The sequence below is a fragment of the Pelophylax lessonae genome (genome assembly GCF_965119305.1).
Source record: "Pelophylax lessonae genome assembly, chromosome: 10".
In the NCBI taxonomy this organism is placed as follows: domain Eukaryota; kingdom Metazoa; phylum Chordata; class Amphibia; order Anura; family Ranidae; genus Pelophylax; species Pelophylax lessonae.
Genome location: NC_138777.1, coordinates 99,850,795 through 99,866,445, shown reverse-complemented (window position 1 = coordinate 99,866,445; position 15,651 = coordinate 99,850,795). Strand labels below are relative to the sequence as shown.

Sequence of the window (15,651 nt, the reverse complement as noted above, 5' to 3'; positions counted from 1 at the left end):
GGACTAATTGTCCTGGTTGGTGCCCCCCCCCCCTTGCTGGCTGCATGTACCTGGTGGTCCTGTGGAGCTCCCGCGGGCGCAGCCATTTTGCCGTGGAAGGTTAATAATGGTGTCGGCAGCCATGTTTGTGTAGCTCGGCGGCCATGTTTTGGTAGTTTACCATTGATTTCAATGCGGAGGCCGTTTTCTTATAGACTGTGGCGCGGTGATTCGGCGGTGGGCCTCTAGTGACAGTGCTTGCGCTTCCTTTTCCTCTCTGATCACAACACGGCTTGCAGTTTGGCACTCTGTGTCCTTCCTGAGTCGGTGGTGGTGAGTCCCTGTGGGTGTGCAACGCACCCTCTTTCTGCTATAGCTGTGTTTTGGGTGCACTTAGACCTGTGGTGCCACTGGTCCAGCGGTGGGGGGGATTTTCACAGCGATTTTTACAGATTTTGCTGGGAATTGTTCCCAGATTAACTATGGAGTCCCTGGAGAACATGTGCCACCACCTGACCCACTCTCCGAAGCTGCGGGATCCTCTGGGTCTCAGTCCGCCTTGGCGGCCATGACGTCGTTCCTGCAGTCACTGGTGTCCAAAGTTGACATAGCCCTAGGCCTAGCAAAAAGCTCCCTCCACCTTCACCTGCATCAACTGCCTCTTTAGATTCTGAGGTTAATTTGGCTGCCACGGACACAAGTCAACCCACTGGGTCTGCATCCACGCAGTCCATGAGTGCTCTGACAGTGAGGATGAATCCTCTTCCACTACAGCGGAGCATGAAAAGGTGCTTGTAGAGGCACCGATTGTATCAGTGCAGGAAACTTTTAAAATTGGAACACACAGCTAATGCTGTGTTGGCTGCGCTGGTGCAGTTTGGTATCCGCAGACCTTCCAAGGCGACCAAGGTAGTCCCCTTTCCTGCCTATTTTGACGATATTGTCGCAAGTCAGTGGGGTACTCCAAAAAGCATGGTCGGGATACCTAAGCGTTTCACTAGGATGTATGAAGAGTCCCTTTTAAAGAAACTGACAGTTCCGCTGGTGGTGGATTCTCAGCTTTCCAGATTAAATAAAGCCACACTACTGCCGGTGGAGGGCTCTCTGCCCTTTAAAGACCCTGAAACTTGAGTTGTTTAAGCTATGCATTATGAGTACTTTACGGCAGTTTTTGCTTTTTGAAAATTCCACAATACACTGGAGTTCATCTATTTGAACTACATCCCGGCTTCATTATCCAGTGCATCTCTCATGAAAATATTTATAAACTTTTTGCATTTCTTGCATTTATTCGTGATAAGTGTTGGTGATGCATGAATGGGGAGGAAAGGGGAGTGTTAAAAAAGGTGCGAGGCACTCCCCATTCCTACCTCCTTGGTTTAACACATTTAATATAATTTTTTATCAATTTTTTAACAAAAACATTTTTTGTATAAAGATTCAACTTTGTTATATTCATTTTTTTATGAGAGTTTTTTTTTCATTTTTATATTAGTATACCCTAACATGCTCGGCACTCTGCAGGGTTATGATATAGGACCTGATATGTAGTTTTCATTCCCACATAATTTTCTTTTCATTGTCCCCGGTAGGGTGAGACGAAGCATATATATATTTTAGATTTTTTATTTTTTGGATTTATATTTTTGGATTTTTATGTTCAATAAAGTAATGTTTTTTATATAAAGTTTTTTGTGTATGGTACTCGGACTGATCACGCATGATGAAACAGTTAAAATATACCCTTCTGTGTCCCACTGCGAACTGATCACTTCCACGGGTGTAGTAAAATGGCCTCGATCAGTTTCGCTGGTAGCACCAAAATTGCGGAATATGTATAGTTGGGTGCTAGGACACGAGGGGCTTTATAAAGACCGGGAGTATGCAATATGGCGCCGCTCCAGTAGACGTCCGATGACAAAACGCATAGGGCGGAGTTACAAACGTCATACGTCACTTCCGGTTTAGCAAGTTGGAGCTGTGGAACGAAGAAGCATCCCGGCGTCCTGATACTGAAGTGATCGGTCCGAAGTGTGAGTCTTTATTTTCTTGCCTCTACAATAATTGTATACTACGCCATTGGGGTCGTTTTTTCATCTGTTTGAGCATCCTAGATATTGGACATCGGAGGGTTACCCCCCGACCTGGCTCATAACAGTCTGAAGGAACCCTGGACCAATCATATCTCATTCTGTGGTGGATTACATGCATTTGGCCCAGAAGAGAAAAGAAAAATTAGGGTGAGTGCGATACCTAGTGGGCATCACTGGTATAGGCACCTCACTCAGCTCTACTTTAATTTTAAACCATTTGTCACGAACACTGAGACTTTTATACCACAATTAGATGGTTTATGCTTTTATTTATTTATTCAAATATATCATCACTGACACTGTATCACCACCACTATAATTGTTTTAAACGGCTATCACTGGCACTTTTCACTGAGACATACTAATAAAATCTATGACATAGTGTGCACTTTTTGTTTTTTCGTTGTTTTTGCTGAATGAGCAGTTTTATTTGCACTGAGCACTTTGCATATAGGGAGGTTGCCAACCCACCACCCCCCCCCCATCCCCCCTCCCACTAATTCATTTTAAAGGCCGGTACACACTTGACGAAAATCGGACGAAATATCCTCCGATTTTTCTCTCTCTTGCTCAGCGTTCATTACCGTTTTTAGTTGACAGTGTAAAAATGTTCACGAAATTTCTCGTCTGATTTTTTGGCACATTTGTTCCTAGACTTCCGAGTTGCCAGAACCTTCAGATCATGCGCGGTCTTTCGTATCCGATTTTTCACGGACGTACTGCATACACATTGAATGAAAATTGGTCGTCTGGGGACGGACGATAAAAATTTTGGTGTTTGTCCCTCCGTTTTTTTTCGTTGAAAATGTCGGCATCGGCTGCTGAAAGTTGTGTACACACTAGCCGAAAATCGTACGATTTTACCTCGGACGGGAATTTTCAGCAGATTTTCTACTAGTGTCTACCCCACTTAAGCACAAGCACTTTATTCATCACTGTAAAATTGTTTTATTTATCACTAGTACTTATGGTTTATGGGGGAAACATTTTCTAAAGTCTGCTCAAACAGGTAGCGCCTTATACAGACTCCCTTTCCTTTAAACACTTTGCACCCCTGTTTCCAGGGGTAGGTTTCTGGCAGCTAACGCCTGTATATTTACACATATTTGTATTAGTTACTCCATAGCGCTGGTCAGCTCCCCATTTTTATTGCTATCCATTTGTTTTTGTTTTTTTTATGTATTGTATTGTGAAGAAGCTCCCTTCTTACAGGTCTAGTAGAACTTCAAGCATTCGTTTTTAGTCCTTTAAAGACCCTGTGGACAAGAAGCTGTGTCTCTGGTCCAATACCTTTTTACCGTGGCCGGTTTAATTTTGAGGCTGGTGTTTGCCATAACCTTGGTCTTCCAGACCTTAATGTAATGGGCAAAGCTTCTGCGCCAGGATTTGGAAGGGGGTCAGCATCCCCCTAAACTGATGTAGGGAGACCACCTGTTCAGTGCTTCTATTTAAGAAATCATTAAAGATCTTATGGGAGGTAAGAGTACCCTGCTTCCACAGGTCACCAAGAGCAAAGAACCTCGTCGCAAGCGTGATCCTTTCTTTTTGGCTCACAAACGGCCCTTTCGTCCAGCGGAATCGCAGGACAAGGGATCAAAATCCGCCCGTAACTTCGCAGGAGGTTCTAAGAGACCCTGGTCTGGTAAGTCAAAAGCAGGTTCCGTTGGTCCTGCAGACAAGTAGAGCTCTGCCTGAAGGGGCGCCCTCACCCGTATCTGGGATAGGGGGGACATCTTTGCTTCTTTCCAAACTCGTGTTGATTCAGTCCGGTTACAAGATCGAGTTTTGATCCTTGCCTCAGGCAAGGTTCTTCCCTTCCAACTTGCCTCTGTCCCCGGATCGTCTGCAAGACCTTCTCGGGGCAGTACAGGATCTGCTATCAGACGGAGTCATTGTGCCAGTTCCAGAGTCGGAACGATTTCAGGGGTTTTATTCAAACCTATTTACTATCCCCAGGAAGGAAGGCAAGGTCCATCCAATCTTGGATCTCAAGGCCCTGAACCTTCAGAGAGCCGCCCTGGTTCCAGAAATCATACTGGGGTATCTAGGGATGATTCTAGATTCAGCTTTGGCAAAGGTATTTCTACCCCCTGTGAAGTTACAGAAGTTAAGGGAAGCAATTCTGTCACTGCTGGCTTGCGACCTGGTGTCTCACAGGTCATCTATGTAGGTGCTGGGCCTGATGGTGTCCTCCTTTGAGGCCGTACCATATGTTTAGGCCAGCACAAGACTTTTGCAACAGGAGGTCCTTGTCAAATGGGACAAGGATCCTCTATCCCTGGACAGTCTGATTCGTTTTAAGTCAGAGATCCAAGGACTCCCTGAATTGGTGGCTCAGCTCTCCGAATCTTCTCCACGGGAAACCCTTCCTTCCAGTATTCTGGATGGCGGTGACGATTGATGCCTGTCTGACCGGTTGGGGGGGGGGGGGGGAGTGCTGGCCACCCTGAATGTTCAAGGGACCTGGACGTTGAAGGAGTTCAAACTCCCGATCAACATTCTGGAACTGAGAGCAATCAAGTTGAGCCTGTTCCACTGAACAGACAATCTCAAGGGGTGTTCTGTCCGAGTCCAGTCTGACAATGTCACAGCTGTGGCATATGTCAATCATCAAGGGGGCACCAGGAGTGCCCTGGCGGCTCTGGAGGTAGCCGAGATCCTGCGCAGGGCAGAGGACTACGTCCCAGCCCTATCCGTCTGAGTCGTTAATCCCTGGATCAGGGAGAGTGGTCCCTGCATCTACAGGTGTTCCACCAGATGTGTCTCCTGTGGGGGACTCTGGATGTGGACCTATTCGCCTCCAGACAAAACAGGAAAGTTTCAAAGTTTGTGGCTCGGTCCAGAGAACCTCTGGCCGACGCAGTAGACGCCCTGGTGGCTCCCTGGAGCCAGTACGGGTTAATTTAACCTCCGCTGAAACTTTTATCTCGCCTGCTACGTAGGGTCGAGTTGGAGGGGATTCCGGTACTTCTGGTGGCTCCCGATTGGCCCCGGAGATCCTGGTACGCCAACATGATTCGGCTGAAGGTCGCAGGTCCGTGGACACTTCCTCTGCGGGAAGATCTTCTATCTCAGGGTCCGATCTTCCATCCTGCTTTACAGTCACTGGCTTTAACGGCTTGGCTGTTGAAAGCAAAGTTTTAAAGGACAGGGGTCTGTCCGATTCTGTGATCCCTACCTTACTCAAGGCTAGGAAGTCCACTTCTCGGGAAAAAATGTATCACCGTACGTGGAAAGCGTACATTGCTTGGTGCGAATTGCTGAAGCTGCATCCTATATCCTTTGCTATCAGCCGGATCCTGTCCTTTCTACAGAAAGGGGTTGACAAACGTTTGGCGTTGGGCACTCTTAAGTGTCAGACCTTGGCCTTGGCTGTGTACTTCAAACGCCCTTTGGCAACGCACTCTTTGATTCGTACGTTTCTTCAGGGGGTTCGCCATTTGGCTCCCTACAGGAGGTCTCCGTTACCTCCTTGGGACCTTAATTTGGTTCTATCGGTTCCTCAGAAATCTCCTTTCGAGAACATAAGACACATTTCCTTGCTCACCTTGTAGCAGAAAGTTGCCTTTTTGGTGGCTATCACCTCTGCGTGCAGGGTTTCTGAACTAACGGCGCTATCTTGCCGCTCTCCTTATCTGGTAATACACAGGGTTAAGGTAGTGTTTTGGCCTAATCCGTTGTTTCTTCCTAAGGTGGTTTCAGACTTCCATTTGCATGAAGACATAGTGCTTCCGTCACTCTGTCCGAAACCTTCACATACTAAGGAAATTGCCTTGCATTGCTTGGATGTGGTTCGGGTGATAAGGGTGTATTTGGAGACTACCGAGTCCTTTCGTAAGTCAGACTCTCTGTTTGTGAATACGGATGGACCCCCTAAGGTGTCAGGCTGCGTCTGCGGCGACCATCTCTGGATGGATCAGACAGACGGTGATGAAGGCGTATTCTCTTAAGGGCAAGGTTCCTCCTTTCCCTGTCACGACTCACTCTACGCGGGCGTTGAGTGCCTCTTGGGCTTTCCGCCATCAGGTGTCAGTGATGCAGGTTTGCAAGGCGGCCACTTGGTCGTCTGTACATTACGTACACCCAGTTTCACAGAATGGATGTGTTAGCATCCTCGGATGCATCCTTTGGCCGCAAGGCTTTGCAGGCCCCCATTTAAGGAGCAGTCTACTTTTCCTTCTCCTTTATGGTTTTGCTACAATTGAGCCCCAGCTGTTGCTTGTTGGACTCCATGTTATATAGTTGGCTATGTTAGCCATGGGAATTGCATTCTTTTAAGTTTGTCCTTTCCCCACCCCTCTGTGGTTACTGTTTTGGGACGTCCCATCTGTCTATGATTTAAAGCAGCAGTTACGTCCGTCGATGGACGAAAGAGAAAATGGGATTTTTTACTTACCGTAAAATCAATTTCTCCACCGACGGACGTAGCTCCCATCCCTCTTTTCTCTGAAGAGTTGGGTTTCTTTATTATTCACTGCTTGCAACTAAACTGAAGATGCAACGGTGAGGCCAGGGGTAATAACCCAGGGAACCTGTCCCCCTGGGCATGTCAAAGCCTTTGGCTCTACCTGGTCACTCCTAGTGGGAGGGGCTTATTACCCATCCATCTATGATTTAAAGCAACAGCTACATCCGTCGGTGGACTCAGAGAAATGGACTTTACGGTAAGTAAAAAATCCCATTTTCCCCCTGTACTGGACGGTGGTTACCAAGGATACTAGCTTGACTGGGTGCAGAGGTTTCTTGGGCACAGATCTGGCTCAAAGGGCTTGGATTTGGAAGAATTCCAGTCTGCCCATCAATATCATCCTGGAGACTTGGGCAATCAGGCTTTGCCTGTCCCTGTGAACAGATCGTCTGCAGGGGCGCCTGGTAAGGATTCAATCGGACAACGCCACGGCTGTGGCATATGTCAATCTCCAAGTGGGCACCAAAAGGGCCCTAGCGGCCAGGGAAGTGACCAGCATTCTAAGGTGGGCAGACCGCTTTGTTCCAGCTCTCGGTTGTGCACATTCCAGGGGTGGAAATTTGGCAGGCGGACTACCTCAGTCGGCAGGCACAGGATCCGGGTGAATGTTCTCTTCATTCGAAGGTATTTCATCAACTGTCTCTCCAGTGGCGGACTCCCAATGTGGACCTATTGGCCTCTCGTCTCAACCGAAAGGTTCAGAGGTTTGTGGCAAGGTCTCGGGATCCTCTGGCCGACGCCTCGGACGCTCTGCTGGCACCTTGGGGTCGTTCTCGTCTAATGTATGCCTTTCCTCCATTACAACTTCTGCCGAGACTTCTGCGCAGAATCGAGGCAGTAGGGATTCCAGTCATTCTGGTGGCCCCAGACTGGCCTCGCCAGTCTTGGTACGCTGGCCTAGTAAGACTGGTACCCTTGGAGACTCCCTTTCAGAGAAGATATTTTGTCTCAAGAACCGATCTTCCATCCTTCTTTATGGTCGCTGGCTTTAACTGGCTGGCTATTGAAAGCCAGGTACTGGGGGATAGAGGGTTGTCCGATTCAGTATTTCCTACACTGTTGAAAGCTAGAAAATCTACTTCTAGGAAGGTTTATCATTGAGTTTGGAGGGCGTACATTACTTGGTGTGAGCCTCGGGGGGTTTCCCCTGTACCTTTTTAGGTGTCCTGTGCAGGGAGTTTCTACAAAGAGGTGTAGATCAGTGTTTGGCCCTAAGCACCATCAAGGGCCAGATTTATGCTTTGACAATCATCTTCCAATGCCTGTTGGCCACAAATTCCTTGGTTCACACTTTTGTTTAGGGGGTACGCCACCTGGCTCCTCCTGTAAGGTCCCCGGTGCCTCAGTGGACCTCAATTTGGTACTGTCAGTTCTTCAAAAACCACCTTTTGAAAATATTCGTGAACTTCCTCTGCTTATGTTGTCACAGAAAGGGTCTAAGAAGATATATAGCTGTGTCCGTCAATGAACGAAATAGAAAACTGAATTTTGGTCTTAGAATCCTTTTCTTTGATGTTCATTGGAGGACACAGCACCCACCCCTCTAATGAGTTGGGTTATGTATTCTTCTGACACTGCTTGTTAAAAAACTGAAGTCCTATAGCAGGAAGTGGGAGTATACCCCCTAGAATGACGCTATTGGCATAGTCAATTTTTTTCCACCTAGTGTCCTACTCCTATGGAGAGCAGCATAACACAAGGGTCAAAGAAGATATGGACCTGTGTCTGTTAATGAACATCAGAGAAAAGGATTTTACGGTAAGACAAAAATCTATTTTTTTTTACTTTTGCCCAGAGTACAGTTGTAAAATCAGCTTGGAGTTCCTCTGCCTTTTTAAAACCTTGCAAGTTCCTAAATATGTGTACGGCATCCTCCAGTTTCAATTTAGGTTACCCCCCCCCCCCCCCCCCAAGTGACAGATTTTTAGCACTGGTGCTGAGGTGGTGCTGTTGATGTAATTTTTTTTTCCTTTTGTGTCTACAGGTTATGAAAAATACAACACTATTAGGGCAGACCCAGCCCTCTGCTTCCTGGAAAGAGCTGGAAAGCCAGATGAAAAGGCAGTAGCAGCAGAACAGCGGGCGAATGATTACATGGATGGGTAAGTTGGGATATGCTACATATGGGCTTGCTGGTCAGATACCTTTTTGTACTTGAATAAGTAATAATTAATACTCATTATTTTCATTACAGGGATGTTGAAGATCCAGAGTACAAACCAGCTCCTGCTTTATTTAAAGATGACATGGAGGTAACACTGAGTTATAACATTTGTATTTTGACTTATTTAAAAAAAAAAGTAGAAAAAAGTCAATTGTAGTTCTTATCCATAAGAGCCAGTGGACTTCTTTCCTACATGTATGATAAATTATATGAATGAAATATGATATCATAAATGAAATAATAAATATGCCTTTCATTGCTTTTTTTGTAGGATGATGCTTCATCTCCAGGTGATCTTATTATAGCAGATGGTGGTAAGTTATTGCCATAAGCCATTCTACTTTTAACTTCTAGTTCTTGTATAACAGTTTTGCAAAGTTAAAGGAATTGTAAAGTCAGAAGGTTTTTAACTTAATGAATTCTTTGCATTCAGATAAAAAAACCTTCTGGGTGTAGCAGCCCCCCCAGCACCCCCTAATACTTACCTGAGGTCCTTCTCTGTCCAGTGAAGTCCACGAGTCCCTTTGGCTGTCAGGGACTCACCCTCCTGATTGCCTGGGACACAGCCGCAGCGCCATTGGCGCCTGCGGGTGTCAAATCAAAGTCAGTTAGCCAATCAGGTGAGAGAGGGGGTGGGTCTGATTGGCAGCTCCTTGTCTGAATGGATACACGGAGCTGCAGCTCGGCTGGGGTGCATCCATAGCAAGTTTCTTGCTGTGGGGCACTCCACAGGAGGGAGGGGCTAGAAACAGCAAGGAGGCACCCATGAAGAGTAGGATCCAGGCAAAACCAACTTCATATAGGAGGTAAGTATAGAACATGTTTGAAAAAAAAAAGAGAGAAAGACTTTACAATCACTTTAAACGATAAAAAATAATAATAATTAATCTTAATAGAGATTTTAATGGGACATGTGTGTACAGGTTTTTTTTATCCCATTTTTGAACTTTAAAGTGACACTAATAAATACACAAAACAAATCCATACACATCCACCACTAAATGGCCCTGTAATCTTTTTCATTAAATTTTTTCATAATGTGTTTTTATACCTCCTTTTAATATTTTTCTTGAGCTCTCAAACTTTGCATGTACAGTGCACGCTATTCGTAGTCCTGTGCACTGTTGTTTGCACACTACACATCCCATAGTTCATAGTTCCTAGTCCATTTCCAGAGCAAGCCATAGAGAGGGTGGCTATGCTCATACATGGAGAACAAATGTAGATCCCCCCTCTAACAGGATGTTGGAGAAGGCTGAGAGCAATAGAAGGTACTTTTTGAGTTAGGACTACATATGTGAATAGGAATTTTTTAAACTAGAGTCACTTTTAGCTAAAGATGCCAGTTCATGTTTGATTGTATATTTTCAAATTCATATAACCCAGTTAGTCCCCCTCCGTATTTCTCTTGAGAATGGTTGGCAGCAGGCACCTCAGACTAGAACACGATGCTGTATATATTATTCCTTTTTAGGAACCTGCTTCATGAGAATTCGAACACCTGCTAATTAGTAAAAAAAGAAAACCCTACTTTTACTTACTAGCCTGAGAACTCATATACAGCAACTATTCTTCCATACAAAAACATTTTTTTAGGTGTGGAACATTATTCTGCTGCCAAAAGGAAGGGGTCATGTGGTAAAAAGTAACACCTAGGGACAGTGGTGAAGATCTATGTTCATAGAAAAGAATATATGCATCTCTGGTGTGCAATTAACTTTATATATTCTTGCAGTTCAAGCTAATCAGAGGTAAAGTATATACATTCCAATAAAGATATTTTTTGCAGTGTGCTTTAGTTAAAAAGTACATTAACTTAGCAGGATTTTCCCTTTAAACAATCCTCAGTACTTTACTTCTGCTGTTAGCTCTTATTGCACTTTTTTTTTTTTTTTTTTAATAATGCCTTCAAAGGAACATTTTACTACAGCACATAGCAAGCATTTTGTGTTTTATAATCAAAGTAATTGGGATAGACTTGGTCACTTTTAATAAAGCTTACCTGTAGGTACAATAAATATCTCCTAAACATGCACCATTGGGGAGGTATGATTTTCTTCAGCCAGTGACTTCCCTGGCATATGCGCTCTGAAGTGAGGGCACATTGAATGTGCCATCAATTCAGAGCTCTGTGCCACGATTGTGACTCCCCTGTGCATGCGCAAGAGCGACGTCTTGGCAGCTCCACTATTAAAACAGCCGTTGCCTGCAAACCTGGAAGGTAGACCAGGTGAGGATGAAAGCCCGGTCAGCTGTAACAGTATGCCGCTGGAAGGATCCCTTTTGTGGGTAAGTCTTATCATGATGTGCTAGTATGTAATGCATTTTATACTCCCTTCTCTGGCTTTTCTCTGTTTTTCCTCTTTCTGTGGCCACCATCGCCAATTATTTGGTGTTTTCAGGAAAAGGGGAGCTTGGGGACCTCTTCCAAAAGCATTGCTCATGCCCAGAAATCAGTCCATCATCTGTTGTAGTGGCCACCAGTATATCTGGTGTTGGCTGCTCTCAGAGCCCAGAGGAAGTGGTGACCTCACCCACTCAACCCTAGCGATTGGCTAGGGTCTGAGCACTACATCACAAGTTCCTCCATTTCCAAACGCTTTGGATATGTTGCACTGTTGACCACAGAAGGAGCAGACAGGGAGGGCTGGAGATGCAAGTATAAAAGGATTGGGGTTGCGCTTTACATGGTTGCTTTTCCCTAGATGGGCAAGGTGATGTTTCTTTAGGAGCTTTTATGTTCAAATGCTGTATCTCCATAAATAGAGGGGTTTTTTTCAGGCAGTCTTTGTGCCTTTCTCTAAAAAAGGATTATTTCCAATATTTGGACAGTTACTAAATATGCTAATGATTTTAAATGCAACATAATAAAGTTCACCAAATGCTGATTTTAATTTATGTACATTGTCCTTTGCTTTTTTTTTTATCTACCCAGATGTGCAGGGGCCTGAAGGTGATAAAGGGTACTGGCCAACACAGTCAGCACTGACAACGCGCCTTCGTCGACTTATAACAACATTCCAGCGCACTTCAAAGTTTAGGCAGATCCAGCAAATTCCAACAATGTTTCCAATTCACACAACAGTAACACAAGCACCTTATGAAGATGCTTCCTTGAATCCAAAAGTTGCTGCAAAAATAGAAAGACAGCAGAGGTGAGCAACATCTTTTTTACTATATGATTGAAATAAAAGTACGCTTTTAATAATGGGTAGTGCAAATTACAGTAATCTAGATCAACCAGCAGAAGTAAATTATACCATATGGAATACAAATGGTAATTGGCTGTGGAGTGTTATTACAATTTTTACATTGTTTACCAAACTACCTGTATCATACATTGGGACCATAGTAGTTACAGCTAGTTGCTGTGCGTTGTGGTTCATTACTGGTGCTAAGTCTTTGAATGTTTTTGGTTAATGTAGGTGGACTCGAAGAGAGGAAGCTGACTTTTACCGGGTTGTCTCAACATTCGGTGTAGTGTTTGATCCAGGGAGGGGTCAGTTTGATTGGACAAAGTTTCGAGCAATGGCCAGACTACATAAGAAAACAGATGAAAGCCTTGAAAAATATCTCTATGCCTTTATAGCAATGTGTCGGAGGGTGTGTCGGTTGCCTTCTAAAGAAGGTAAGTATATAAAAAGTGCATTGATCAACAATGTTTTTTTTAATGTGTTTACCACAAGACAGATTGGCGATTACCCTGCCTCTTTCCTGCATATATGTGTGTGTGTGTGTGTGTGTGTGTATATATATTTTTTAGGAAATTATGAAGGCTCTGAAGTTTGTGCTGAGACATTTCTGAGAAGAAGCCTTTTGGGGTTTATCATAGGTCTCCTCCCATATTGGAGCTGTTCAGACTTCTGAACAAAACAAGACCATCCACTAAGATTTTTTTCAGTTCTCATTTGTTCTATTAAAAGAAAAAGATTAATGTTGGTTAGATGCCAAAGAACTTCATATATATGATGCTGCTTTTTGGGACAATCTCTGTGCTACTCCATAGCAGTCAATCATTCTTTCCCTTTACAGACTGTAGAAGTAAATCTAGTTTCTATAGAGTAACACTGTCTGAAATCGCTCCACAGTGAAACATTTATAAATGAGGTCCTGTGTTTCTTGAAACTGCTTACCAGCTCGAAGATAATAAATGGATACATTTAAATATGAATTAACCCTTTTTCTTTTAGACATGGCAGACACATCAGTATCAATCCAGCCAATCACAGAGGAGAGAGCCTCCAGAACTCTGTACCGTATTGAGCTTTTGAGGAAGGTTCGGGAGCAAGCTATACGTCATCCACAGCTGTTTGAGCGTTTAAAACTTTGCCAAACAAACCCTGACTTGCCCGTGTGGTGGGAATGTGGTACACATGATAGAGATTTGTTAATTGGAGCTGCTAAACATGGTGTAAGCAGGACAGACTACCATATTTTGCGGGATCCCGAGCTTTCCTTTATGGCATCTCAAAAGACCTACAACCAGAGTAAAGGCACCTCCTCTACTTCTCTTATAGTTCCACCAAACCAGCTGCCATTATCCTCCTCACCACTTACTCCTCAATCAAGAACACATGAACTAAAGGGGAGCCCTAATGAGGAGGTTAAACTTAAAGATGATCCTGGAAAGGAGGATATTGTAATGACAGAGGAAGAACCTATGAAAATGAAAGAAGAGGCACTAAGTCTTGTCAATGGCCCTCTGACCCATACTGGAGAACCTAGGTCAGCTATAAAGTCAGAGACCGACAGACGCATGGTGGCAGCAAGGACGGAGCCTCTTACTCCAAACCTAACTTCCAAGAAACAAAGAATTGGCAAACTAGGTTCAGCCTCGAGTTCAGACTCTGATTCAGATTCAAACCGATCCTCCTGCTCCTCTAGATCTTCCTCTTCCTCATCTTCCTCCTCTTCTTCTTGCTCACGCTCAGGATCCAGTTCTTCCTCCTCTTCTTCCTCCTCCTGCTCATCTTCTTCCTCTTCGTCTTCCTCCTCTTCATCTTCGTCGTCTTCATCTGAGGACAGTGACAGCGATGATGGAGATGAAAAGAAATGCGGTACGTAGTGGGTTGGTTGATCAAATTCAGTGCATACCAAAGTGTATCAGTGTTGGAATACTTCATCAGAGTTGTTAGACAGCTTGTAATTTTTGTCTTGACAGCCTTTCAGGAAGCTGTTCTCTGTCTTAATAGTAGGCACTAGCATATAGTTTTCTTCTGTACCAGCCATTTTCAACTAGAGTTCCACCAAAGGTTGTTAGGGGTTTCTTGAGTAGTGGTTAATTGATCTCCCAATTGATGGTGCCTGTAAAGTTTCACAGTCAAAGGCACTTGCCAGAGTCAGCTGCTTGACAGAAATTATATTTTTATCTGTCTGTAAGGGTTGCATTCTTCCCACTAGCCAAATATTTGTGGGGCCTTTTTCCACTGGCCACCAATTAACTAGTTTTAGCAGGAGATCCCTGAGGACTGAAAAAAATTTCAAGAGTTCCTCTGGGGTAAAAAAGTTGAGAAAGGTTGTTCTATAGGCTGCAAGACCATTTTAAGGAGTAGAGTAGGTATTGGTCACAAGCATTTTGAAGATACGTGTTTAGAATGAGAAGGAAAGGACACATATGAGGAATTATTTGGGTATCTGGAAAAACTATATGACTTTTTAGACATTACTAGTCAGGTCCACACAGTACCCTTGTTACAGAGAAAGCAGTGTTGTACAGTGCAGTTGATACTTGTGGTATTCACAAACTACAGAAGTACCATATGTGAGTGCTTAGGGTTTGGAAACACCTCCCACTTGATGTAGATAGGTTATAAAAGATTTTTCTCTTACATTTGTTGTGGAAATTGATCAGTTCCAGATGTACAGTCACATAATACAAGTTACTCACATAGAATCAACCAATGACACACTTGTATCCATTCAAATGTATAACAGGAAGAGGAAGTACACAGTTGTGAATAAACAGAACAGTGTGCACGGCTTATTCCTAACCCTGCACAATGAAACCAGCATGTAGAACCATGAACGCTGCTCCAATCAAACCCATGCATGGACTTCCTCCATTACTACTGATGTAAATCCCATTTAGCAAAGCTTCAGAAAACAATGCCTATTGGGATTATACTACTGTTCTCATAGACGTGAGGCTATCTGCAGGGGAAGAGCCATGTTGTTTCCACTATGGTGATCAAGCATAATAGAAAGACATAAGCGTGTATCCCTTTATAAAGACAGATGGATATCAAAACGATATTGACTTTGCTCCGCAATACACATAGATCTCTCCTGGCAAACAGACCTGTGTACAGAATGTTCGCCAGCAGAGATGTCTCTGTAGAGCGAATGAGTCTACACATCTAAGGGATGGTTTTCAGTGCCAGTAGTCTTTCCTTAATGCTGGTTCGCCCGAATACACTCTAAAGAGTGTATTGCAAGTAAACCAATAACAGGAGCCATAATGACAATCTAAATAAAACACATGCTGAAAATGTCCACACTAATCCTAATACAATTTCCACAACACATTCATTGACGGGCATAGCCTCTCTTCATTCTTGACCTTAGGTTTATAGTGCCACCAAAAAACGAGAGTTAATCAGGCGCATTTGCTGCAAGCCCCAAATAAGTCCTTGTAAAGTCTATGACAAGGTCCTAGGGAAAACAAATTGGAAAGACCAAAGACTTAGGTCTCTTTCACACGGTCCGCATTCCGTTGCGGACCGTGCTCTGCTCAGCAGGGATTGATCCGCCGATCCCCGCTGAGCCGGCGGATGACAGCTCCGTCTCCACACTGTGTGCGGAGAGGGAGGTGTCAGAGCCCCGCTGCTCTCTATGGGGAATCGGATGAGAGCGGACAGCCTGTCCGTTCTCATCCGATCCCATCCCCAGGACGGATGGAAAATATGGTTTCCATCCGTCCGGATTTCACGGACAGGATCGGATGCGGA

General features: G+C 44.3%; 1 protein-coding gene across 1 annotated transcript in view; it reads left to right on the top strand.

Annotated features, from left to right (window-relative positions):
- Window positions 1-15,651, top strand: part of CHD9 (chromodomain helicase DNA binding protein 9) — a 388,013-nt gene that overhangs the window by 338,643 nt on the left and 33,719 nt on the right. Inside the window, exons 26-31 of the mRNA XM_082270937.1 lie at window positions 8,525-8,642; window positions 8,735-8,792; window positions 8,976-9,018; window positions 11,640-11,859; window positions 12,130-12,332; window positions 12,895-13,761. Coding sequence (XP_082127063.1) covers window positions 8,525-8,642; window positions 8,735-8,792; window positions 8,976-9,018; window positions 11,640-11,859; window positions 12,130-12,332; window positions 12,895-13,761 — 1,509 coding nt within the window. The remainder of the gene's footprint in view (window positions 1-8,524; window positions 8,643-8,734; window positions 8,793-8,975; window positions 9,019-11,639; window positions 11,860-12,129; window positions 12,333-12,894; window positions 13,762-15,651) is intronic.